Here is a 24,494-nt window from a genome sequence, read left to right on the forward strand (position 1 = left end):
TGGTTGATATATCAGCAGATGGGTGGAATAAAATTCTGTCACTCATCAAATATATCGAATAATTTCAAAGAGACTGCCTGTTTAAGTTCATCTAGAAATTGCTGAACGTACTTTTAAAGTTTTGTTATCTTGAAAGCAATGATCATGTCGACTTCATTTTAAGCTTGCAAGCAAAGCAAGACCTTTATGACCCTATTATCAGTTTTTTAAAGTTATTTGGGCTAATTAGTAGTATTTAAAGCTTGCTTCCTTCCAATAAGATAAATATAATATAACAATATATAGGTCTATGCATTATATTACTCATTGTGATGTTAAAACATTAAACATACAGGGGAGTCTGTTCACATTGATCTTCTGTTTTTAAAATGGTGATAGAAGATCCCACTGAATTGGCTTAAAATATCTTGGGTATCAGGGCTGGCCCCGAGGGGGCGCAAGCAGCTCTAGCGAGCCGAGCCTCCAAAATTTGGGGGCCTAAATATTATTTTTTAAAATATAATACATGTAATTATTTAATATATACAAATGGCGTAAAAAATAAATAAGTCAAACTGAAATGGCCAAGCGGTAGCAGCACAAACTGGTGGTATCCAAGTCCTGGGTTCAACACTCTGAATGTAGGTATTTTTTAAATTAGTACTTTTTTTTCCTTTTTTACTCTTTAATTAACCCCGGATCCGTTTTTCTTTAATTAATTTTTCTTTTTTAATTAATTATTTTTAGTATGAGAGGCCTTTTTGGTTTGGACATAATTTATTGTGGATTTGAGGCTCCTCAATCTTCTCTCCAATTCAACCAAATTGTCCTTAATATATTGGATTATATATTTAAAAATAAAAGCACAATATCATTGTTTTCTTCTTATAATTTTTGCCTCATACTTATCGTATAAAATTATAAAGCACTAACAACAAATATTATAATTTTTCATTTGAAAGAAAAAACATTATTTAGAATATCAATTTTTTTTTTTTTTTGTCTAGAAGTCCTAGCTCAACTGGCAAATGCCGAAATTGCAAGGCCGGACGTTATGACCCGGGTTCGAACCCGGGATCTCACAGTTGTGTGTGAGTTTATTTTCAGTGGATTACCACTTCATCTAAGACAAAAAAAAAAGAATATCAATTTTTTTGTGTTAGTTACAATAATGACTTTTTTTTTTCTTTACGGATCTTATTTTTAATTTAAATTGATAATTGCTCTTTTAAAAAAAATTATGTTTTTATTTTATTAGGGGCCTATTTTTATATGAGAGCCGAGCCTCCAATTACTCAGGGACGGTCCTGTTGGGTATTAGTATTTAGTATCAAATTATTATTCAATCTTTTGTAATTCTATTGGAGCCATGGACTCCTTTTGTTCTTTCTTTTCTCTCTTATTCTCTATAAATTTATATTGTTAACAAAATTTTCTGTAGAATGATCTTAAACAGGTGATATAGATTTATCATAGCAATCACACTCTAGAACATAAAGGAAATTTTAGGAGGCGAATCAGACGATGATAGTAAATAGGATAGCATGGTCTCTCTCTTCCTATCCTTAATCCAAAATAACTGAATGACCCCATTTCCATAACTTGCCTATTTATTACAATTCATAAAACACACAACATAGCTGCTAACACAAAAATATAACTGCATGGATTTTCTGAATATGCAACGATGACAATGAAATTAACGATATTACATCTTCTGAATATTACCAGTGCCATGTTTCTTAATGTCTTGGATAAATGCATCAAGATGTCGGTCCGAGGAACCACCGACTGCCATCGCATCCTCTGCTGCCGTCTTCCACTTCATTGCATTTTGTTTCAACCTCTCTGCTTTTTCCCCTGTTATTGCTTCCAATAAGCACTTCTTCACCTCATCTCTTGTTACCAGTTTCTTATCACCATAACCCAATCTAATCCCAGCCCCAAAAACATCGACCAAGAACTTTGCGTTTGTAAGTTGGTCACCAAATGCAGGAAATGTCAACATTGGAACTCCTAAAGTAATTGCTTCCATCGATGAATTCCAACCACAATGGGTTATGAAACATGCCACTGAAGAATGAGCAAGTACTTGTTCTTGTGGACTCCATTTCACTACTTTTCCTCTCCCACTTGTTTCCTCCAAGAAGCCATCGGGGAAAACATGTTGTTTTAATACCCACAAAAACGAGACTTGAGAATTCAATAACCCATATGCAATTTCGTTAACTTGTTCTTGAGTATGATTCACAATAGTCCCAAAAGAAATATAAACTACAGAACCTTTTGGCTTTGTGTTTAGCCACTCTATAATAGTAGAATCATCATTACTCTTAGTGAAATCACCAAGAGTATTGTTGCTTGCTCCATTTGCCTTTGGATTCTTAAACAAAGGACCAACATGTCTTATGGTGATTGATTTTTTTGAAATATAATCGATGAAATCATGCTCTAATTCTTCAAAGGTATCCACTAATACACAAAACACTTTAGACATGTCCTTTATTTGTGCCGTGGTAAGTGTCCCTAGAATTGGAAATGGATTAAAAGGATGTATATAATCTGGGATTTCGTTGTATTTAAGAACTATAGAAGAGTTGAGTTGAACATCAATGTAAGGTTCTTCATTTGATGGGAAAGGTACCAATTTGTGGACATAGTCATAGCAAACGGCAAAAACTGCACTGGAATTAGTCCATAATAAAGCAGAAGGAATATTGTGTTCAAAAGCTATATCACAAACCCATGGAAGAAATGGATTGTTTATGACACATGAAATTGGTTTGTTTGAATCAGCATGATTCTTGATCATTTGAGAAACAAACTGTCTCCCAATACGCTCAAGTTCTGCATGGTTAACGGAACCATTATCTAGTAAACTATGATCAAAGAACTCGAAAATGAGAGAACCATCACCTATCGGAGTTGCTAATTTGTTGGTGATGTCGTCAACAATTCCCATGTCTTTGCCAGCTTTCTCTGTTGTGGTGAAAATGACAGAGGCACCTTTTGCAGCAAGACACTTTCCTAGTCTAAGAAGAGGGTTTATGTGTCCTTGTGCTGGAAAAGAAACAAGGAGGATATGAATGGGAGCTTCATTAGACGCCATTTTCCTTTTGTTTTGTTTCTTTTTCCTCTCTTGAGATTGCACTCGAAGATTAGTAGGAACACTATAAAATGGCATTCCAAAGGTTTCTTGAAGCTGTGTATAGTACATAGAATGGAGGTTGCGCCAGAAGGACACTTGGAATAGAAAGATGCTGATCTTCACATGGAGGTTGCGTCAAAATTAATGCGTGTATTATATACATTTATTTAATCTTACTAAAGAATTCCTAAATCATGCAAACTACGTTCTATGTACTGCACACAACCTAATTTTGACAACCTCCATTCTATGTTTTACTTAAAAAAAAAAAGAGTAAATGACTGAGCTGTGAGTCAATGAAGTGTAATATAAAATATAAACATAGTATGTACTAAAGTATTAAATCCCCCACCTAATTTGGTTTCTGCATATGTACGTTTTAGGGATGGCAATGGGTACCCAATGGGTAGGGTACTATAGTACCCATTTCCATACCTGCGTTTGTAAAAAATATCCGTACCCGACTCGTACCCTCGTGGGCAACAACTTTAGTGCCTTTCTCCATACTCTATGGGCACCTAAGTGTTCATACCCGCACCCATTACCCGCATTTTAATTATGAAAAGACAATAATAAAAACCCACAATTGAAATAAAATTATTATCCAAAAAATTTCAAATCAACTCATAAAATAATATGAATCGTAGTATTTAGCAAAAAAAAAAACAATATGTATCGTAGTATTTTTCGGGTGCCCATTGGACTTGGATCCAATTGTCATCCCTTTAGAAGTATAAGATTCAAGAAATAGTTACCTAGAAGCAGAAGAGATGGATAACAAAAAACAACAAAATGCAGGCATGCAGAAGAGATTCAACACAGCAGAAGGTTAGGTTTATGTTACTATAATAAGCAATTTTTAGGTTTAGGTTTAAGCTTAAATAGTTAGGTAAATTAATTAATTAATATATAAATAATTTATTATATTATATAAATACATATGTGCGGGTTGCGGGGATGGGTAGTATAGTGCCCGTATCCGTGTCCGTACTCTTTTAAGTTTGCGGGTAATTACCCGGACCCATGCCCATACCCATAAAAGCGGGGATTTACCCGACCCATTGCGGGTAATTTTTGCAGATGCCCATCGAACCTGGGTCTAATTGCCATGCCTAGTACCTTTATGTTTATAAGCTATACAATCTTATACTATAAAGAATTCCTAAATTAAGCATCAATCTATCTATTTGTCTCTTATAAAGCAATTACTTTGTGATGCTCACAAATAAGTAATATTTGTGTCCAGTGCATAGAATGGAGGTTACGTTGCGTCAGATGAATGTGTGTGTAGTACATAGGATTCCCCGCTCGCAGTCAAATAGTGATTGCAGGTGAATGCCACCGAATTTCACTCAGTAATTTTTAGTATAGTGTTAAATCTGCATCATACGATTTCAACGAAAGAGTCTAATTTAATGCAGGGTATCCGGGTCCATGCTTTCAGTTTCAATAAGAGTTTTACAAGATGAACTTGCTAAATACATTCATTGATTTGTAATTCTTATATAAAGCCAATATTATAAAATGAAGAAACTCGTTATTATTTTTAAAATTCCAATATTAATGTAATATTTGTTCATTTTATTTGCAAAAAAACCTTTAAAATATCCCCGTGTTCATATATGTATGTACAAATGTTTTTTTTTTTTTTTTGAGGGAGGATTTACAAATGTTCATCATTGATAAATATTAAAAAAAAAATACAAAACAATATCGTATAAAGTTTTTTTTTACGTATTATTGACAAAAGAAAAGAAAATATCTCATTCATCAGTAAAAGAAAATAGATAAAAAAAATGAATGAAAAAGAAAAGAAGAAAATAGTTAAAATAAATAATAGAAGGAAAATAGTTAAAATGGTGTTGCTTTGGATAAGGGGTTCAAATATGGTTTATGATCAAATATTATGACATAATTTGATCAATGCATATAGTTTTAATGGGATAAGACTTGGTTTTTGGTTGGTGTTACTTTGGATATGGTGGCTGGTGAGGATTTGCATGTTGAGAATGCGAATGGATAAAGTATGCCCAATTGCCCATGGCTTTGGAAAATATAGGGGGACCCAAATACCATTTTGGAAAAGAGAGCTAAAATTATAAGGATAAAGAAACTGATAATAGTTACTTAGATGTTAGAGGAAGAAAGAATCAAGTGTCAAATCACAATCCCAGAATCATCTGTAACTGTTCCTTTGGTATTCCTGAATCTCAATAAAACATTAGAAAATATGGCTGGTAGTGGTACGTCCAACAACATATCTTAAATATCCAAGACAGATAGAAAGAAAAAGAAAAAACAAATACATAATGAAGCTGAGAAGCATGGTAGTAATCATGTGGAAGGTAGTAATTCTGTTTATACAGGAGGACTGGACAAAATTGATATAGTTATATGCCCTGTTGTTAATGTTTAGAAAACTAGCAATGAGGTCAATGGAGCAAAGTGAGAAGTTGAACAAGAATGATAACCAACTGAATATACAGTGGCGTTGTCAGGACCTTGGATTAGACGGTTCAATTTTTTTTTGTTGAGCAAAGATATATTAATGCATTTCATTTATAAATAAAGAGTACAATATTCAATTGTAATAAAAAAAAATTCCAAACATAGTCTACGAATGTCTCCTACGGGGTTTAATGTTCTAAAATTGTTGAATAATCAACTCATCATCAATGTTGCTGTTGTAGTATGACTCAAAATTTGATGGATGGAGAATATTGTTGCTAAAAATATAAAAGATTTGTTTCAAATATATTTTGTGCTGAAAATATATTTATGGACAATAAATATATTTTTGTACCGTATGAAGAACGATTTGATGCACATATATTTTGAAAGGGAATATTATATTTTTGATGCAAATATTCTTTCATTGAAGAAAGAAAAAAAAAAAAAAAAAACGTATCTTCAGTGTAGTATTTGTTCCAAATTTATGAGTTATACTTTTACTATAAATATAGACCTTGAATCAGAGTAAACCTTAAGATAGAGGGGGAGGGGGTTGAAACAAGGGTTTAGAAAGGCAACAACAAAACTAGGGTTTATATAGAGTTTGTCTCTTTGGAACAAACACTAGGGTTTGAGGGTTGATTCACCTTGAGAAACACTATTAGGATTGAGTCTCTTGGTTACCGGGAAGAGGCTGGGACTTTGGGTAGAATTAGGCGGGAGACTTATTCTTGTAACCCATTGATATCTCTTTTGTAACGTTACTCATCATATAGTGGAACGGGTTACCCATTGATTTTTCATCGAATTCGCAACAGTTGCCGAACACATATCTCTCGGTATAAATTCATGAGACAATTGTTCATTAATTCTTTTGAAAAAAAAAAAGGTCATTAATTTATCTTCCATTTTATTATTCAATTTAGTTTTCACAATCTTCATAGCAAAAGAGATTCCTATGAAGTTTCATGTTGATTGAAGGAAATAACAAACTCCAAGTTTCCAGCACATATCATACAAACAAAGCTAATCTTTTACGAATCACTCCAAGAATCATATAAAGATTGCAAAACATAATTTCATAAACTTGCTTCAAACAAGGACTTCTTTTTTAAGTTCGCTACGATACGTTCTTGATATTTAGTGGCATTTTCACACATAAACATCATAAGATCAGTCCATAGAATTCATTAGTGTAATCAACAAAACAACCACTCAATTTTGACTATATAAAACAACCATTACATATAAAACAAAAAATCAAAATATTGATAATTTATTACAACTCTAATCAATTTCACAATACAAACCTATCATTAGTACCCCAAATTGCATATAGGTTAGAGAGAAGTTAACATGTGTAAATGAATGAAGAGAAAGTTGTTTGGGTTTTTGACTAGCTGGTGCAAAAAAAATAAAATGAGGAGGTTCAAAATGCAAAAACAATAGGGATATATGTGAAAAAAAATTAATTTGAGGGTTGGCAAATGCATCCCCTCACCGCAATGTGGCTCTGCCACTAAATATAAGCAACCTAAGGTCGGTTTTAGTCGAAGAAACTATGATACATGCACAAAAATAGATAATGGAGCTCCCTAATATCGGTTGCTCTCTTATAAAAACTAAAACGAAAAGTTCGGGACTAAAAACATATTTAACTCTATTATTTTTTAAAACACACATAAATGCTAACATTACATAAATATAACTGCATTATTAACAACGTTTGTGTTTCTTAATGTCTTCCATAAATGCATCAAGATGTCGGTCCGAGGAACCACCAACCGCCACTGCTTCCTCCGCCGCCTTTTTCAACTTGGTTGCATTTTTCTTCAACGTCTCTGCTTTTTCCCCTGTTGTAACTTCCAATAAGCATTTCTTTAAATCATCTCTTCTTACCAGTTTCCTTTCACCACGAGCCAATCTAATCCCAACCCCATAAACATCAACCAAGAACTTTGCGTTTGTAAGTTGGTCACCAAATGTTGGAAATGTCAACATTGGAACTCCTAAAGTAAGTGCTTCCATTGATGAGTTCCAACCACAATGTGTTATGAAACATGCCACTGATGGATGAGCCAATACTTGTTCTTGTGGACTCCAATTCACTACTTTTCCTCTCCCACTTGTTTCCTCCAAGAATCCATACGGCAAATCATCATGTTGTTTCTTTGCCCACAAAAATGTGACTTGAGAATCCAATAACCCATATGCTATTTCATACACTAGTTCTTGAGGAAGATACACAACAGTACCAAAAGAAATATAAACCACAGAACCTTTTGGCTTTGTGTTTAGCCACTCTATAATATTACAATCATCATTGCTCTTAGTGAAATCACCAAGTATATTGTTGCTTGCTCCGTTTGCCTTTGGATTTTTAAACAAAGGACCAACGGGTCTTATGGCGATTGATTTTTCCGAAATATAATCGATGAAATCATGCTCTAATTCTTCAAAGGTATCCACTAATACACAAAACACTTTAGACATGTCCTTTATCTGTGCCGTGGTGAGTGTCCCTAGAATTGGATATCTACAAAAAGGATGTATAAAATCTGGGATTTCATTGTATTTAAGAACTATAGAAGAGTTGAGTTGAACATCAATATAAGGTTCTTCATTTGAAGGGAAAGGTAACAATTTGTGGACATAATCATAGCAAATGGTGAAAACAGCACTAGAATTAGTCCATAACAAAGCAGAAGGAATATTGTGTTCAAAAGCTATATCACTAACCCATGGAAAAAAAGGGTTGTTTATAATACATGAAATTGGTTTGTTCGAATCAGCATGATTCTTTATCATTTGAGAAATAAATTGTCTCCCAACAAGCTCAAGTTTTTTGTGGTGGTCAAGAGGGTGAGCATAATCGGGTAAACCGTCATCAAAGAACTGGAACATTAGAGAACCATCACCAATTGGAGTAGCTAATTTGTTGGTGATTCGCATATTTTTGCCACCTTTTTCTGTTGTGATGAAGATGACAGAAGCACCCTTTGCAGCAAGACATTTACCTAGTCTAAGAAGAGGGTTTATGTGTCCTTGTGCTGGAAAAGAAACAAGGAGGATGTGAATTGAAGCTTCGGATGCCATTTTTGTTTTTCTATTTCGGTGCTTTACTTCTCTACTGCTAGAGAGAGGTATATAGCATGAGAATATACTTTTCCTATCCTCTTTTTTATTTTATTTTAGAGTAATGATATTTAAACAATCATTTAGTAATAATTTTATGATAATGTTAAGATTTTTTATCGATCAAAAATAATAAAAAGAAAAAGAAAAAATAAAAATATAACATAACTATGAATGAAAATATTGTCTAAAATTGTCATAAAATAATTGTTCGAATATTATTTTAATTTGTTTTTTAGTATACAATAATGATCTTAGCTCTTAACTTTTGTATTTTTGTCTAATATAATAATCATAGAGTGGTTGTACCAAAAAATAATAATAATCATAGCGTGAGTTGTGGATGACAATAAAGTGGTAAGTTGATTTGGCGGTCAGCGGTCAACGGTCAAAGCAGGTGGATGTAGCTGGGTGCTCCTATTAAGGTCCTAGCCTTGAAATGTGACAACAATTTTGGAAGTTGATTAGGTCAAAAGTGCATTTTTTAAAGATTAATGGTCAAATTTGTTTTTTTTTGTCAAAATCACAAGTTTTAAAAAATTAAAGGACTAAAAATACATTTAAACAAGAATTTTATTATAACTTCAATTAACTGATGGAATTATCCCTTAATTAATTGATCATTGAATCAGATATTAAATTTTTGAAAGGAAAAAAATAGTTTTTTCTTTATCCTTTAAAAAGTGTAGCAAATTAGATGAGTATATCTATACTTACTTTTTCATTAATTCATTTATACTCTTAAACAATTTTTCTATGACAAAGATTGGTGTTGGTGTCATTAAAAAAAAATAAGAATTTAGATTATATTTTATTTTGTTATTTTGTTGGTGTCATTGAAATAAATAATGATGATTAGTTTGATTTGTTATAGATAATCACAATTTTTTTTATTTTTTTATGAACAATTTTTTTATGAGAGATAGAGAGAGAGAGAGAGAGAGGTGAGAGAGAGAGAAGGGAGAGAAGGGGGAGGGGGAGAGAGAGAAAGAATGGAAAAAAAAGAAATAATAGCTTTTAAAAGAAAAACAATCCCAACAAATCTCATCTTTTCATGAAAGACTTTTTCTTGTTAAAATTACACTACAGAATCCCACAAAATCCAATTTATTAAACAATCTTTCGAAATTTGAATAATTTTGAATACCACGTGACTTTTTTTAAGTGATGAAAAATGATTGAATACCTCAAAACTTTTTTAAAATGACAAAGAGTCTTGATTGAATATCACAAAACGTTTTTTAAATTACAAAATTTTTTGATTAAATACCTCAAAACCTTTTCATAATTAAAAAATCTTTTAAAATCCTATAATATCCTAATCCAATATATTCCCTTATTTTAATAAAAAAGTTATAGATGTGAGGGGAGAGTGTTGCCCATAAATATGGTCGTAAACTCTTATTTTATTTTTGGTCAAAAAGTGTTGCCCATAAAATACTTGTTAATTGACAAAATATTAAAATATTGCATTGAGAGTCGTGTGTTTATTAATTTTTAAAAAGTTCAATTTTGAGATTCTTGTTTGCTTAGTTCAGTTACTACTCATAATGCATATGTCAAATGTAATTAAAAGTCTTTAAGTTTTTCGTTTTTTCTAAAATGGTCATTTAAGTTTCAAACAAGTCCTTTTAATTTTTGAATCGTTTCAAACAAGTCCTATTGTAGATAGCATAGTTGGTGATTGCTTCCTTGAACTCATCTTTGGTACCAAATCTGACTCCTAACATCCACTTAAAATTAGTCATCTTTTTAGGCATGACAAATAATGGATAATGTTCTTTGTTGCTATCATCTGAATCATCACCATCATCCTCTAAATGGACTTGTTTGAAACGATTCAAAAACTAAAAGGACTTGTTTGGAACTTTTGAAACATAAAGGGCTTGTTTGGGTTGAAACTTAAAGGACCACAATAGAAAAAAACGAAAAACTTAAAGACCTTTAGATGCATTTGACCTAATAAATAATATATATAAATTCGAGGTTAAAACTCCAGCTAAAAATAAAATTAAAAAATTCTTAAAAGTTAAAGAAGATTTTGTTTTGAAGACAAAATTTCAAAAAAAAATTCTTTTCAATATACTCCATAAGTTTGAGTACACCAGAACAAGACAAGACATTTCTCAATAATTGTCTTAATAGTACACCATATATAACACAAAATAAAGAATTCAATAAAGACAAAATACGACAAAAGTGGTCACGATTATTTATGTGATGATAACAATCTTGTTGAATGATGACCACATCAATTATTACTATCAATTGCAGTGACAAGAATTTCATCAACGAATCTTTGTATATTCCTGTCAGAAGAGCCACCATCAGCCACCGCCTCCCTCGCCGCATGTTTCAGCTCCAACGCATTTTTCTTAAACACTTCAGACCTTTCTCCTCCAACAATTTCTTCAATGGCTCTTTCAACTTCATCACTTTCAACAAACCCATCATTGTCCTGTTTCAACCGGATCCCCATACGAAAAACATCAGAAACAAGTGTTGCATTTGTTGGTTGATCAGTCCATTGTGGATAACCAATCATAGGTACTCCTGCAGTTATAGCTTCCAATGTAGAATTCCATCCACAGTGTGTTAAGAAACACGCTATTGCAGGATGAACCAAAACCTTAGTTTGTGGACACCATGTAACAACCAATCCTTTCTCTTTTGTTTCTTCTAAGAATTTTTCAGACAGCTGAACTTTTTCAGCCCCAATATCATTACTCTTCATCACCCAGAGAAAATATTTGTTACTGTTTTTCAATGCACTTGCTATGCTTTGCATTTGTTTTTCTGATAAAAAAATGAGACTTCCGAATGAAATATATATAACTGAAGATGGTAGCTTTTGGTTAAGCCATTCCATGCAAGAATCTTGGGGAGTCCACATTTCAATTCCAACGTCTTGTTTTTGATCTTGACCTAGTAATGAAGGTGGAACTAATGGGCCTACAGGTGTAATTGGGAAAATCTCAGCCATTGAATCAATGACATCTTTTTCCAATTCGTAGAAAGAATTTGCTAATACCCATTTCAGTTTCTTCATGTCTTGGAACATTTCAGCTAAAACATCGGACATGGTTTTTATAGGATTTGATGGAAGAATAAAAGATGGAAGGTCTTGTGGTTTCAGCAATGGAAGACCGGGTAATTCCACGTCGATTTCGGGGTTTTCTAGGGTTGGAAACTGGTTGAGTTCGTTGTAGAAACGATAGTATATGGAGTAAAGGGTACAAGGTTGAATCCAAAGACAAGCACATGGGATATTCAATTCATAAGCCACGTTTGCTACCCAAGGAACAAAAGGGTTATTGATAATGCAAGCTAATTTTTTGGAAGGGTTGTTGATGAAATTGTTATTGATGAGATTTGTGAGGCTAATGGGACCGAATTTGGCTATGAGTTCCATGTATTCATCAGGGCTTTTATGGCCTTGAGATATGTCGAAGCCGTCGGAGAAAAACAGGACGTTGATTCCATTGGTGGAGTAAGAGGTTGGGACGGTGTCTGTGTCGGTGGTGGTTGATTTGAAGACACGGTGGTAAACTAATTCAGTGGTGGCAAGTGTGACATTAAGGCCTTTGGTTAATAGGGATTTGCCTAGTCTAAGTAAAGGGTTTATGTGACCTTGAGCTGAAAACGCAACCAATAGGACATGAATTTCTGGTTTGATTTCTGTGTCTTCTGAAGACATGGTTGGTTGAAGAATTGTTTGAATTATGAAAAGTGAAGGAAGTGAATTTGGATCAGATTAATGTTTGATTTTGTGTGGTTTAGTTTTTCTTTTATAAAGTGGTATAAACTAGGATAGGAGGGAATCCTTGGAGCCTTGTAACATACAGACAGATAGACACGGTCCAGTGATTCGTATGGGATTACGTTGGCATTTGGCAAGGATGATTTTGGACACTAATGAATTACTTGCTCAATGCTCATTTCCTTTTTTATTTATAGTTTTTAAAGAAAAAATCGTTAATATTTAATTCGTATAGAGAATTAACCATTTACTAAAAATATATATATAAGACTAACCAAATATTTAAGTTTATACATTTCAAGGTGTTTTATTTTTGGCACATCTTTAACTCGCGATTACATTTAAATGTCTTACCCATTTTCGTGATAACGTTACTATGTTTGATGGATTACATTTCAAACGTTTTACCATATTTATCAAACAGCGCCAGACATGTTTGGTTGTTTTGTGGTAACATTTTGAAATTCATAGTGTATTCGTAATATTTTTTACCATTTTAATCAAAGATACTAGACGTATTTTTCTACCACGCGTTGATTGTCTTTTATAATAACACTACCAAGGTTGCAACTATATGTACATGAATATTTCCTTAAAAAAAAATGTACATGAATATTGTTCGTTTAACCATTAAACATTGATTTCGTTTTTAAACTATTACTTTCTCGTCAATTTAGTCCATAAATCATTCAGATCAACTCAAAGGATCTTAAATTATGAAAAGTGCATCAATTAAGTTTTTTTATTTTAGGAAGTTAAACTAGTCCGTTTAAAATGACAACGGAGAAGAATCAAACTTGAGTCCTTAGAGAGGAACACACTCTAAAGTCTCAGATTAATACCACTAAACCAACCCAATTAATTTAGTCGATAAATTATGTAAAATAATCAATTTGGCCAATTGAGGGACTAAATATTTGGATGGAGTAATAGTTTAAGGACCTCGCAGTTGATTTTACTAGTTTATAGAGTACATGAAAGAGTGATTGATTATAAATTAAATTGATTGTTTGTTCTTCTACAATATTTGATTATACATTTACTTTTGCATCTAAATCGTATCTTGGATGATTTTTTTTTTTGGTACAATCTTGGATGATTGTTAAAGCATATAAATCTAGATGAATTTGATATTACAATCTTTTAATAATTATATAATTTTATTCATTACATATTTTACAAAAACAATAATTGCTTGTGATGCACATGTTTCCTAAAAATGCATGTGATATTCGCTTGACAAAAAAAATAAAAATAATAATAGCAACAAAAAAAGTCGTTATATGGCAACGTGCGGATAGTATATGTTTGGATATAGTTCAATTGATGAAACGTGCGGCAACAATTCACAATAACGTAGAAGCTTCAAATTCCAGTTTCATAACTTTCACAATTGGAGTGCTTTTAAATATGATATGGCAACGTGATGTGGTTTGAAAACTCACATCCAAATCTTAGGTGTTACAACGTACGGAGAACATCGTTGGAATTCCAATAAAAAACCCTGAAGATCACACTGAAGCTTCAAGGACATGAAACTCCAATAAACTGTCAACTACATGTTCATTAATGCGCACATGCAAACGACAAAATGGTGAGTAATTGAAATTATGAAGGACAAAACATAGGTAATTGAGACACCGATTATAGTATCATATTACTAGCTCCATGTCCATGAGGATCTTGATTAGATGAGGATGAACGCCTCATTCCTGCCGGTGACCCTATATCTGAAACCTTAAAAAATATAAAATGATCTCAAACAGAAAGTCAGAAATACTAATACAAAAGTTCGGTAATTAAGAAAACTCTGCTATAATGGAAAGTTGGTAATATAAAATATAGTTTAAATTACATTAGTGATCCTTTTAAGTTATTTAATTATAACAAGTTGGTCATTTAAATTATTTTCATATCAGTTACGTCCTTTAAGTTATTTAAAGGCAACAAGTTAGTCCTTTAAATTGTTTTTGTACCACCTAGGTCCTTTGAGTTATTCAATTGCAACTTTTAAATGCTGAATAACTTAAATTTTTAAGATTTGAAATTTCCCAAATTGTTATAGTTAAACAACTTAAAAGGGCCTAAGTGGTATGGAAAAAACAAAGACTAATTTGTAAGAATTAAATAACATAAACTCGTAAAGGACCTAAGTGGTACTAAAAAAACTTAAAACCAACTTGTTAAAATTAACTAACTTAAAGACCTCTGATGTAATTTAGCTTATAAAATACCATCAGCCATTCACAATCCTACCCCATCAGTTCAAATAAAAACTACAACTTAGAAGCATCAAAGTTGTGTGTAACTATGATTCAAGTTGTGTGTTATGATCTAGATTCATATTATTATCCAAGTGGGGAGAATATCTTATGTTTTTCTCCCTTGACTTTTCAATTACTTTTGGCTCCTTGACACACGTGAATTTCATATTGTATAAAAATGTACTTGACAAAGTTACTGACATCTGAATATATTTCAGTTAATAGCAAGCAAGCATATCTATTTCACCTAATTTTCCTACAAAAGGATCATACTAAAATCAGAATATGAAGTGGAAAACTACGGCCTAACAAAAAGATGGGGAAGAGTCTTCTAGGACAAAAAACCCCTAAAAATCAGCAGCTGCAGTCTCGTCAACAAGTCCAATATTACCCCAACCAGCAGCAGTCCCATTAACAAGTCCAATAATCTTCCTATTAAACATACTCATCCAATATTGGTAAGAAACAAAAGTTGCCAAAGAGAAACCAATCATGAACCTAACTGCTATACATCCAGAAGCATGCTTACCAAAAAAATAACAAAATCCAGAAGCATCATTCACAAATGACATACGGAGCACAGATGGCATAAAGAGCATTATAAGAAAAACACCACCATACAGAACCCCATCTCACTCTTAATTAAACTACACAGACATATAAAAAACAAGAATACACAGCAAGGACTCGCAAACAAAATTGTGCTTCTTGTAGTTGAAGTGTAGAAACAATGGACACATCCACTAAACAAGTCATAACTCATAAGTGCTTCCTGTAAAGTTTAAGTTGTCCAGGTTTGACTTTGTTATTTGGCTAGCAATGTAAAAAGCCATTGCTGCATAACATGACTGCAATTGACAGAGGAGCAACACATCAAGAAGGGGAGGCAGCACAAGGACTGCTCTCACGGTGGCGCGGAGATGGAAGAGGTGTTGTTGCGTGGAGGAGCAACAAACCAGTTCAACCGACCCGCCACCTGTCGGAACCACCGATCAAACAGACGGAGATGGGCGTATAGTTCCAATACCCACCCTTACCCATATGCCAGATGGAATATCTTAATCGCTAAGCTTCTCCCTAATCACAAGTCAAACAATTACTGCATTGCTGACTATTCCTTGTGCAACTTAGCTGCCTTTTAACCAATTAATGTTAATAAACAAAATCTTCAAAAAGATCATTTGGATCTAAGTGCTTTATAATGAAAAACAGAAAAGCAAACACTTTCTAAATCATTTAAGGATAATTTTTGCTTAACTTGTGCACAAGACATGATAGATAAACTAGTACTTACATATTTTGTACGTTATCAATAAACTGAAAGTTGACATGTTGCAGAGGCCCTTGGACATGAGGATAATTCCCTTTCTATTTGAGGTTGGTCCTTGTCGCTCCATATTGTCATAGTTTGTAAAACTTTTGCATTATTTAGAATATATCTTGCTAACATAATATTATGCTGTAGGTCACTAAAGGTAAAGTCCCGAATAGTGCAGGTTCTAAGAGATAATTGAAGGCATTGTGGAGGGAACTTAGGGTCCACCCAACTTTCTTGTTCTTGTCCTTCAATGTGCTCATCCCACCAACTGTGTGTCTTCTGTTAATAATTCACAAAACAAATTAAACATAAGGTATTAATTTTTTTAAAAAAGAAACATAAAGGTATGTTAAGAAAAGATAAACTAAATACAATTCTTAAAAAGAACAAACCTGATAAAGCTCGAGATTTTGAAGTTTAGGGCAGTGGTGGAGCGCTTGTAATACCGAATCCCAAATATTGTTGATCACCAAGTGAGTCAAATTATGGTAGGTAGCAAAATCATACGGAGTATACATCTAAATTATTTAGAAAGGCAAAATCAGAAATCATAACTAAAACAAAATGAATCACATTTTTCCTATGCATCATATATCATCATATTAATAATCAAACGAACCTCCATTAGTTGTATTTTTAGAAATTCCAAATGAAAAAGTGCTTCCAACGGAAAATAACAACTGTCAGTAATATATGCTCTAATCAACTTGCTTAAGTTTAACCTCTGAATCACTTGACAGAAACTTTCTTCCCACACGTCATTGTAGACGAATAAATTGAATGCCTTGAAATCCTCAAGAATTGGACATCCAGCAAGCAGCAACAACATATCTCGATAATTGTCAAAATTAATGCGTTTCAAATGAAGCGTTTTCAGTGAGGGAAATCCAAATTGAACAGAAGAAACACAAAAGCCCTCTACACGGAACCAACTAAGCTTTAGAACCTCTAGGGTTTTACAGCTAAATATGCTATGGGGTAATCTCGGGGGTACATCAGCATCAACCAGACCATTGAGCATATTGAGAAGAAGATGGAGATGCTGAACTTTGAGTTTAACAACAAGATTAACAAATGTGGTGAGATTTGGAAAGCTATGAAAGTAAGCATGACTGCGGTTAGCATATTCAATGTCGAGGTAGAAACTATTGATTGAGCGAGAACCAGCAATGTCTCGAGAAACAAAGACGGAATTGACTAACTGATTGAAGTGGAGAATGGATTCTATGTTTCCCAATTTGATGTTGGTGAAGTCAAGAAAAGGAATAGAGCACCATAGATGAATCCACCTCTTTGAAAGAACTCCAGTGATAACGGCGTCTTTGGTAGGATTGAAAGAGAGAATGTGGCGAAGGATATCATCTGATAAACTGCTTAGCCTGTCCTCCGATGCCAACGAGTCAACGACATTGTTTTCTGCCGGAGTTCAGAAGTTAGAACGAAAAACTATTAGTTCAGATTGAATATCAGTTTTAGATTATCGAAGCCAAAAAAAAAGTATTATTATGCATCACATGATTGCTCAAACCTAAACCCTAAATTAAACGATTAAACTGCAACAGAAATGTTGAAATCAGAAATCAGTGGAAGGAAAAAAAACCAAAAATCAATTCGAAGAACAATCAATGTTGAAATCAGAAATTCAAACACCAAGAAATCAATTAAAATGGAAAAAATAACAGGATGCTAAACACTCACCAAAAGGAAGAGGAAGCGGGGGAACTGAGAGCGAAGAACTGCGTGGAGTGGAGAAACGAAATGAAATGAAGAAGGTGAAATAGGAAATGAGTGGTGTTCAGGGTTTTAGTTTTTCTTTTGGCTTAATTATATAATTGGTGGCTTAAATAATTATGAGATTTCGATTTCATCCTCTTATTAATTTTCGCTCCATTTAAGTTATCTCCATCCCCCATTTAAATTCATTCCGTCAGATTTTAATAAAAACACATCTTCTTTATTCATAAACTTCATCCTTAAATCCAAAAAATTTATCATCTTCATAACCAAATCCAGAAAAATTAATAAAATTCATAACAAAATTCAAAAAAAAAAACTCAAAATCTTCATCATCATCATCCAAAATTAACACACAAATTTCTAAAGAAAAGAAGGGAGTTATCAAAAAATTAATATTAACAAATCCGGATCCGGTTGTTGAAGGTTGGACACTCCCTTCATCATCATCATAATACAAAGTTAGAAACCCTAATCTTAAATTCGTTATAGTGGAACATTTGCCTTCAACAATGGTTTATCGGGAAGATTCTCGTTCCAATCCAAATTGTTTTCCATTACCAAAAACCCATTAATATCATTCATCTATTTCTTTAAAATCACAGCGAAACATAGGAAGATCCATGTGAACAAGAAGATTTAGTATCTTCGATGAAGATAACGGTAGTTGCACTTTCACCGAAAGATCCACCTGTGTATCGAAAAGTCTCACCGATTCCGTCATCGACCTCCGTCTCGGCAAACTTGCTTCCAAGAATAACAAATATGGAAAATCATCAACTTCTGAACAAGAGCTTCAAAATCTTTCTCAAGCTTTTAGTGAATATGCTTATTCAGCTTGTAGCAGTGATATCTCCGGTGAGCTTGGAGGGGACAAAGAAGGTCGATTGAAGAAGGGGAAATTGGAAATCTAAGATTTTCCCCTTTTCTAATTATTTATATTTAATTTAATTAAATATCTTTTTTTAATTTTAACATACAAAATTTAATTAAATTTGTGTTAATTTTGGATGATAATGATAAAGATAATATTTTGGGTTTTTTTTTTAGCTCAAGATTTTTTTTTTTTTAGTTTTGTGATGAAGTTTATAAATTTTGTTGGGCTTTGCTACGAAGATGATGAGTTTTTTAGGTCTGATGATGAATTTGATGAATGAGGAAGATGAATGTTAACATTTTTTATTAAAATATGACGGAATGGATTTAAGTGGTGGACGGAGATAACTTAAATGACCAAAATGGAGCGAAAATTAATAAAGGGACCAAATCGAAATCTCATAATTATTTAAGGAACCAATTATATAATAAAGCCTTTTCTTTTTAACCAAATATTTATATTTATATTTTGGCCCTTTTATTTTACTTTATAATTTTTTTTAGGGGTACAAAATATTTTGTATATTTGTTTTTTTTAATTAAATGTTATTTTCACTTTCTAACAAACCAAATAATAGACTTTCTCTCAAAAAAAAAAAAAACAAACCAAATAATAGACTTATTTTGTGTACAAATATTAGACTCTTTAAAACAATTATGTATATTTTTTTAGAAATAATGAAAATATAAAATAACTAGTTAAATCATTCCTTATATGAAAGAAATGTTTTTTTAAAATATTTATAAAGAAAATGTCAAAAGAACTAGCATTTCATTTTTAAAATATCACACTTTTCCTATTAACAAGCTAAAAATAAACACCACTTTTGTGGAAAAAAAAAAACACCACTTAAAAAAAAAATTAACATATTTTTTGTGTAAAAAAATATAATGTTAATTCACATAGCTGACACCTATTACGATACTATGCATCGTCAAAGGTAAACCCTACACAAGTTGAACCAACAAGTGACATTCGTAAAATCAAACAAATAAGAGCACCTAGTGTGCCAACTCCATTAAACACTAATATAATTATTTATTGATTAAACTAAGACTTAATACCCAATTTGCACGTTAAAATTCAAGTAAATAATACTTGGATAATTCTCATTTTAAGAGTTATTAACATACACTTAAATTAGAACAGTGATATATGAACATCCATTTGAAGATAACTTTGTTTTTCTCATTTTTTATTGGTCAAAAACAATGGAGTGAGAAAAAGAAAGAGAAATGAAAAGAATATAATGTAAGCATGAGAAAAATAATTATCAAAAAATTGTCATAAAATGATTGTACAAATATCATTTCTCTTTAAACTATTACCCATACTCAAGTGATGACAGAAAAAACACAGAAAACACAAGTATTCAAAATCAGATTGAAATAAAAAATTGGCACAACCTTGTAATTAATCTTTCAAATCTTTCTTACTAGTGAGTGTGTGACACCTTCATGCAACAACCAGAATCATCCCCAAGAATCCACAAAACTGAACCAATTAACTTGATACGTTATCATTCTATCCCACAATTCAAAGTCAAAATTCAAAGGTTTGTTAGGAGAGAGTTGTTTTTCTTATTAACGTAACTGAGGCTACATACACGTTATGGACAGTAGAAATTCTCAATTTAAAGGTAATATTGAGATTTGGAGGTATGTATGATTTTGATTATTGAAAATTAAATAGCATGTACAATGCAATATTTAAATAGGGGCATATATCATACCCCATTTTTTACAAAGATATTAATAGTAATATATAAATAGATTTGGAGAGTGTGATTTGACCTCGCCATGGAGTAATAAAATGTTTTTATTTATTTTTTATTTTTTTTTATAAGTAAGGAGTAATAAAATGTTGATTTAAATATGCTTTTATCCTTCAAAATATAACACCTTTTGTTTTTAATTCCTTTAATTTTATTCTCAAAATGAATATTACCATGATCAATTTCAATATAAACAATTTTTGTTAGACCTAAAACAAAAGATCAACGATCAAAAAAAAAAAATTGTATATTTATAATAACCAAAAACATTTATTTACCGAGTCTATATAAAAGCAAAAGAATCGTATACTCGCATTAACATAAATCAATTGATAAGAAACTAGCATTCCACTTTTAGCTAAGGGAAATTACTTTAGCTAACCAGTTACTTCTGCAATCAAATTAAGTCCCGTGAGTGATAGTGTAACTTAAATTGGAATTTTCAAACAAACTCCATTAATCAGGAAGATAGTGACATTCATATTAGAAGTACTTGCTTTAAAAATAGAAATTTTTAAGTGAATAGGTGTGCGAACCGGTCCACATTCATCTTAGGCATTGCTGAGGAGGGAAATTAATGCACTATCAACCAAATTTACACTGTATACATTTTCCAGTAACATGCATGAACTAGCTAAGTCATTTTTCCTTTCTTAATACTACATCATGCCACTAGTTTGGTCAATAAGCAAATGAAACATACATGAATTACAATACGTAGCTTCGAATGTCTCTATTTTCTACTTGCTCTCAATATTCCGTCTTATATTGCATGGCTCTTTATTAGAAATACATGAATGAATCTAAGACATACTTTATTAGAAATATCACTTTCACAAGTATCATTTTTTTTCAAATCAAAAAACGTGCCTTGTGTACTTTCTTGCAAAGGTAGAGTTGAGTCACCTCAATATTTTTTTAGTGTCACATGGTTTTAAAATTTATAGAGCATGGACAAAAATTTTATAGCAAATTCACATGTAACATATATATATTCTTTCAAAAACAAATGTGACACACACACACACACACACATATATATATATATATATATATATATATATATATAGTCATAAATCAATATAAATTATTTGAATTTGCCCAAAATTTTGTTTTTTTAAGTGGGTTGGGCTTAGTATAAAGAAAGTATCGATTGAGTTCGGGCGAGTATCCGAGGTCGCCAGGTGGTGTCTCCACCACTGCTATAAATAGAACCTCTATAATGTCACTCCAACAATACAAATACTGATCAAAACTAAGATAAGAGTGATCACTAAATAAGTCTTGATTTACATTCAGCAATCAGCATAAGACTGGAATCCTCTTTCACATTCCTCACTCTTATTCTTCGTGTTCCCTTATTTGTCTCTTTGCTTCCTAATGTATCAGAAGCTAGATCATTGCTCAATCCTTTACAAGGGAAAGAAGGTGTAATTGGAGAGGTAAATGGAGTGTTCAGGACATTGAAAGAAGACTCTGGTCCATCCCCTGGAGTTGGGCACAAACTTAAAAAGCTTCAAATTATTGGTGGGATGAAGGACTGGTCCTAGTCCAGGTGAAGGGCACAAGTACATAACCAACAACAATCACTCATAACATAAATTCCAATTCTTTTTGCTTTTATTTGCACCGCTCTCATATAAATACTCAATACGAAGTCTTTTTGTTGTTTGTGACTAATGACAAATGATTATTATTAGTCCATATGAAATTAATTATATGCAGTTGATTGAAGATCATAGTGAAATAATAATATTACTAAATTCTGTTATTAATTGAAGATCATAGTGAAAAGAATGCACATATTTGATATATGCAGTTGATTGGTTACCCTTATAGATTCTTTTGTTTCTTGCTAGTGCTACAGCAAGAAAGAAAGTTGGCAAGTTCCACAGTGAATTTGGAAAATTCCAAAGAGTCGGCATACACGTGATGCAAAGAATGAATAAATGTTGACAATAGTCAGGACATTATTCTAATCTAATGACCCACACTTATGGGAAAGTGCTACGTACCAATGACCCCACAATGATGGCCGGCTGGGCTTTAAAATATACAACAATGATATTCTCTAATGCAACTTAATTATCTATCTATCTTTCTTCCAGATCAAAGCAAAAAGACAATAAAATAAAATTTTCAATATTTGGTAAATAAAATTATTCTCTATTAAAAAAAAGACTAATATGACTTTTGTTGATCAATTTTAAATCCTTTGTTTATAAATATCTTCAAAATAAAAGTGAAAGTTTTTCAAACATAGCAATATATGGTAAAGAAACATGGAGAAATTCTTTCATGGACACTATCACAAATATATATTGTTAGACACAACCTCACATAAAATGAAGAAAAAAAATTAAGAAAAAGTATTTAGTCATATCAATCAACGAGGTATACTTACCTGGACATTAACCCAAATAATTCTTTTTATATGTGGTGGTCGGAGTTTGAGCTCCGAACCTTGCATATATTATGCATTGTTCATACCAACTGAGCTAAGCTCACGAGGACCAAATAAATATATTTAGGCATACACACAAAATCATAAAAAATAAAAGAAAATAAAATTGAATAATGTCAGTTGATATGACTAAATACTTTTTCTTTGATTTTTTTCACTTTATGTTAGTATGTGCCTAACAAAATTGATTTGTGTTTCTGTTCATCAAAGATTTTCTCATCAATCAACATTATTCAATTTTATCCTCTTTTATTTATTTTATGGTTTTGTATGTGTCCAAATATATTTATTTGGGCTTGTGCCTAAGTAAGTATAACTCAGACACATGTGTGGTAAAGAACCATAGCAATGTTTATAAATATCTCTCAAGCGGAATTCTCTCTATTTTTCTCCATTGTTACATCTACATCATTAAATATGAGAGAAAAAAATTAAATTATAAAAAAAAAATGTTGAATGTGTGGTTGAGATATAACAATCAAGAAAAATACACTTTGAGAGAATCCATTACCCTTATTAAGACCCATAATATGATGTTGGAATATAAAGAATGGTGAATGAAAATATTTGACTCTTTTCCTCCCAAAAGTTATACAATCACTCCCATAAAAAATATGTAATTAGGTAATTTTTTAGTTACCAGTGGAAAGAACCATTTTTTAGTTAGCAGTGATTTTTTAAAAAAACATGTATATTTGATAATTAGAAAGAGATCAATAAAATATAGTCCCAACGCTTTTCATTATCAAAGTTACGTTACAAGTTTGTTGTCGTTTTCTTGTCAAAAAAATGTTTGTTGTTGTTTACAAAAAGAGAAATGCTAACAAGATTAAAGGCACTTAATAAGAAGTTTTGAATATAAACTATATTTTAGAATTTGAATATTCAACACATTGAAATATCAAAAAATCATTTTTGTATATGAAAGTTATAAATTGTTTCTATTTTCTAATCTTTAAAAAGTTAGCAAGAACCTATCAAAAAAATTATAAAATTTGTTAATCGGCATAATATGCGCTCGGACAATGTTGTTTACAGCGAAAAAGAATCATCGCCACGGCTTAACTCATTTGTTATAGCAACTACCATGTATCCTAAGTGGGACCTTTTTATTTGTTTGATACCGCAACAGTTTTTGATTCCTGAAAACATTCGTGAGAAAACTCTTGGGATATATAGCATTGCCGAATATCGCTGAAGTTCTTGATTCGGTGAACACTATAACTTAATTTACAACTATTGATTTTATATTTCAAAGAAAATGCTCAGCTATGAAGGACGAAGTTATCCCAGTTTTTTTCTCAAGAGACTAAAAGTTATTTTCATTTCTTCCAGCAACTAAAATTGGTTCTCGTGATTTCTTTTATTGAATAAAATGGGGTGACAACTAGGGTACCCATGGAAAAATGGTGGGTAATTTATCCCAACCAATAAACATTCATCTTTTTAGGTGGTATCCATAAACTATCTTGACTCCACCAATAAATTGTTCATTATGATTGGTTGGTGGGTAAATTACCCACCATTTTTTAAAGGTAAATTAGGAAAATGCTATACATCAGGAGAGAAAACACCACGATAACATCACGA

General features: G+C 32.0%; 4 protein-coding genes across 6 annotated transcripts; all 4 read right to left on the reverse strand.

The window, feature by feature from the left end:
- Positions 1 to 1,555: 1,555 nt before the first annotated feature.
- On the reverse strand, positions 1,556 to 3,327 carry LOC25485400 (putative UDP-glucose glucosyltransferase). Its single transcript, XM_013614595.3, has one exon. The coding sequence runs from the start codon at positions 3,194 to 3,196 to the stop codon at positions 1,688 to 1,690; it is 1,509 nt and encodes a 502-aa protein (XP_013470049.1). The 5' UTR covers positions 3,197 to 3,327; the 3' UTR covers positions 1,556 to 1,687.
- A 3,705-nt stretch (positions 3,328 to 7,032) lies between these two features.
- LOC120577934 (gallate 1-beta-glucosyltransferase) lies at positions 7,033 to 8,728 on the reverse strand. Its single transcript, XM_039830003.1, has one exon. It carries the CDS (start codon positions 8,672 to 8,674, stop codon positions 7,295 to 7,297), a length of 1,380 nt encoding a protein of 459 aa, XP_039685937.1. The 5' UTR covers positions 8,675 to 8,728; the 3' UTR covers positions 7,033 to 7,294.
- A 2,043-nt stretch (positions 8,729 to 10,771) lies between these two features.
- Positions 10,772 to 12,532, reverse strand: LOC25485403 (UDP-glycosyltransferase 84B2). The gene has a single exon (XM_013614598.3). The coding sequence runs from the start codon at positions 12,408 to 12,410 to the stop codon at positions 10,965 to 10,967; it is 1,446 nt and encodes a 481-aa protein (XP_013470052.1). The 5' UTR covers positions 12,411 to 12,532; the 3' UTR covers positions 10,772 to 10,964.
- A 1,302-nt stretch (positions 12,533 to 13,834) lies between these two features.
- LOC25485404 (putative FBD-associated F-box protein At3g50710) lies at positions 13,835 to 18,704 on the reverse strand. 3 transcript variants are annotated; one of them, XM_024771284.2, is made up of 5 exons: positions 17,754 to 18,704; positions 16,675 to 17,471; positions 16,448 to 16,573; positions 16,032 to 16,334; positions 13,835 to 14,203 (listed from the first exon to the last, which is right to left on the reverse strand). In XM_024771284.2, the coding sequence occupies exons 2-4, from the start codon at positions 17,074 to 17,076 to the stop codon at positions 16,047 to 16,049; spliced, it is 816 nt and encodes a 271-aa protein (XP_024627052.1). In that variant the 5' UTR covers positions 17,077 to 17,471; positions 17,754 to 18,704; the 3' UTR covers positions 13,835 to 14,203; positions 16,032 to 16,046. The 3 variants fall into 3 exon arrangements, with proteins under 3 accessions (XP_024627052.1, XP_024627048.1, XP_039685938.1); XM_024771280.2 differs by having other exon boundaries at positions 13,835 to 14,210; XM_039830004.1 differs by having other exon boundaries at positions 13,835 to 16,334.
- Between the last annotated feature and the right edge of the window lie 5,790 nt (positions 18,705 to 24,494).

The sequence above is a fragment of the Medicago truncatula genome, chromosome 1 (genome assembly GCF_003473485.1).
Source record: "Medicago truncatula cultivar Jemalong A17 chromosome 1, MtrunA17r5.0-ANR, whole genome shotgun sequence".
In the NCBI taxonomy this organism is placed as follows: Eukaryota; Viridiplantae; Streptophyta; class Magnoliopsida; order Fabales; family Fabaceae; genus Medicago; species Medicago truncatula.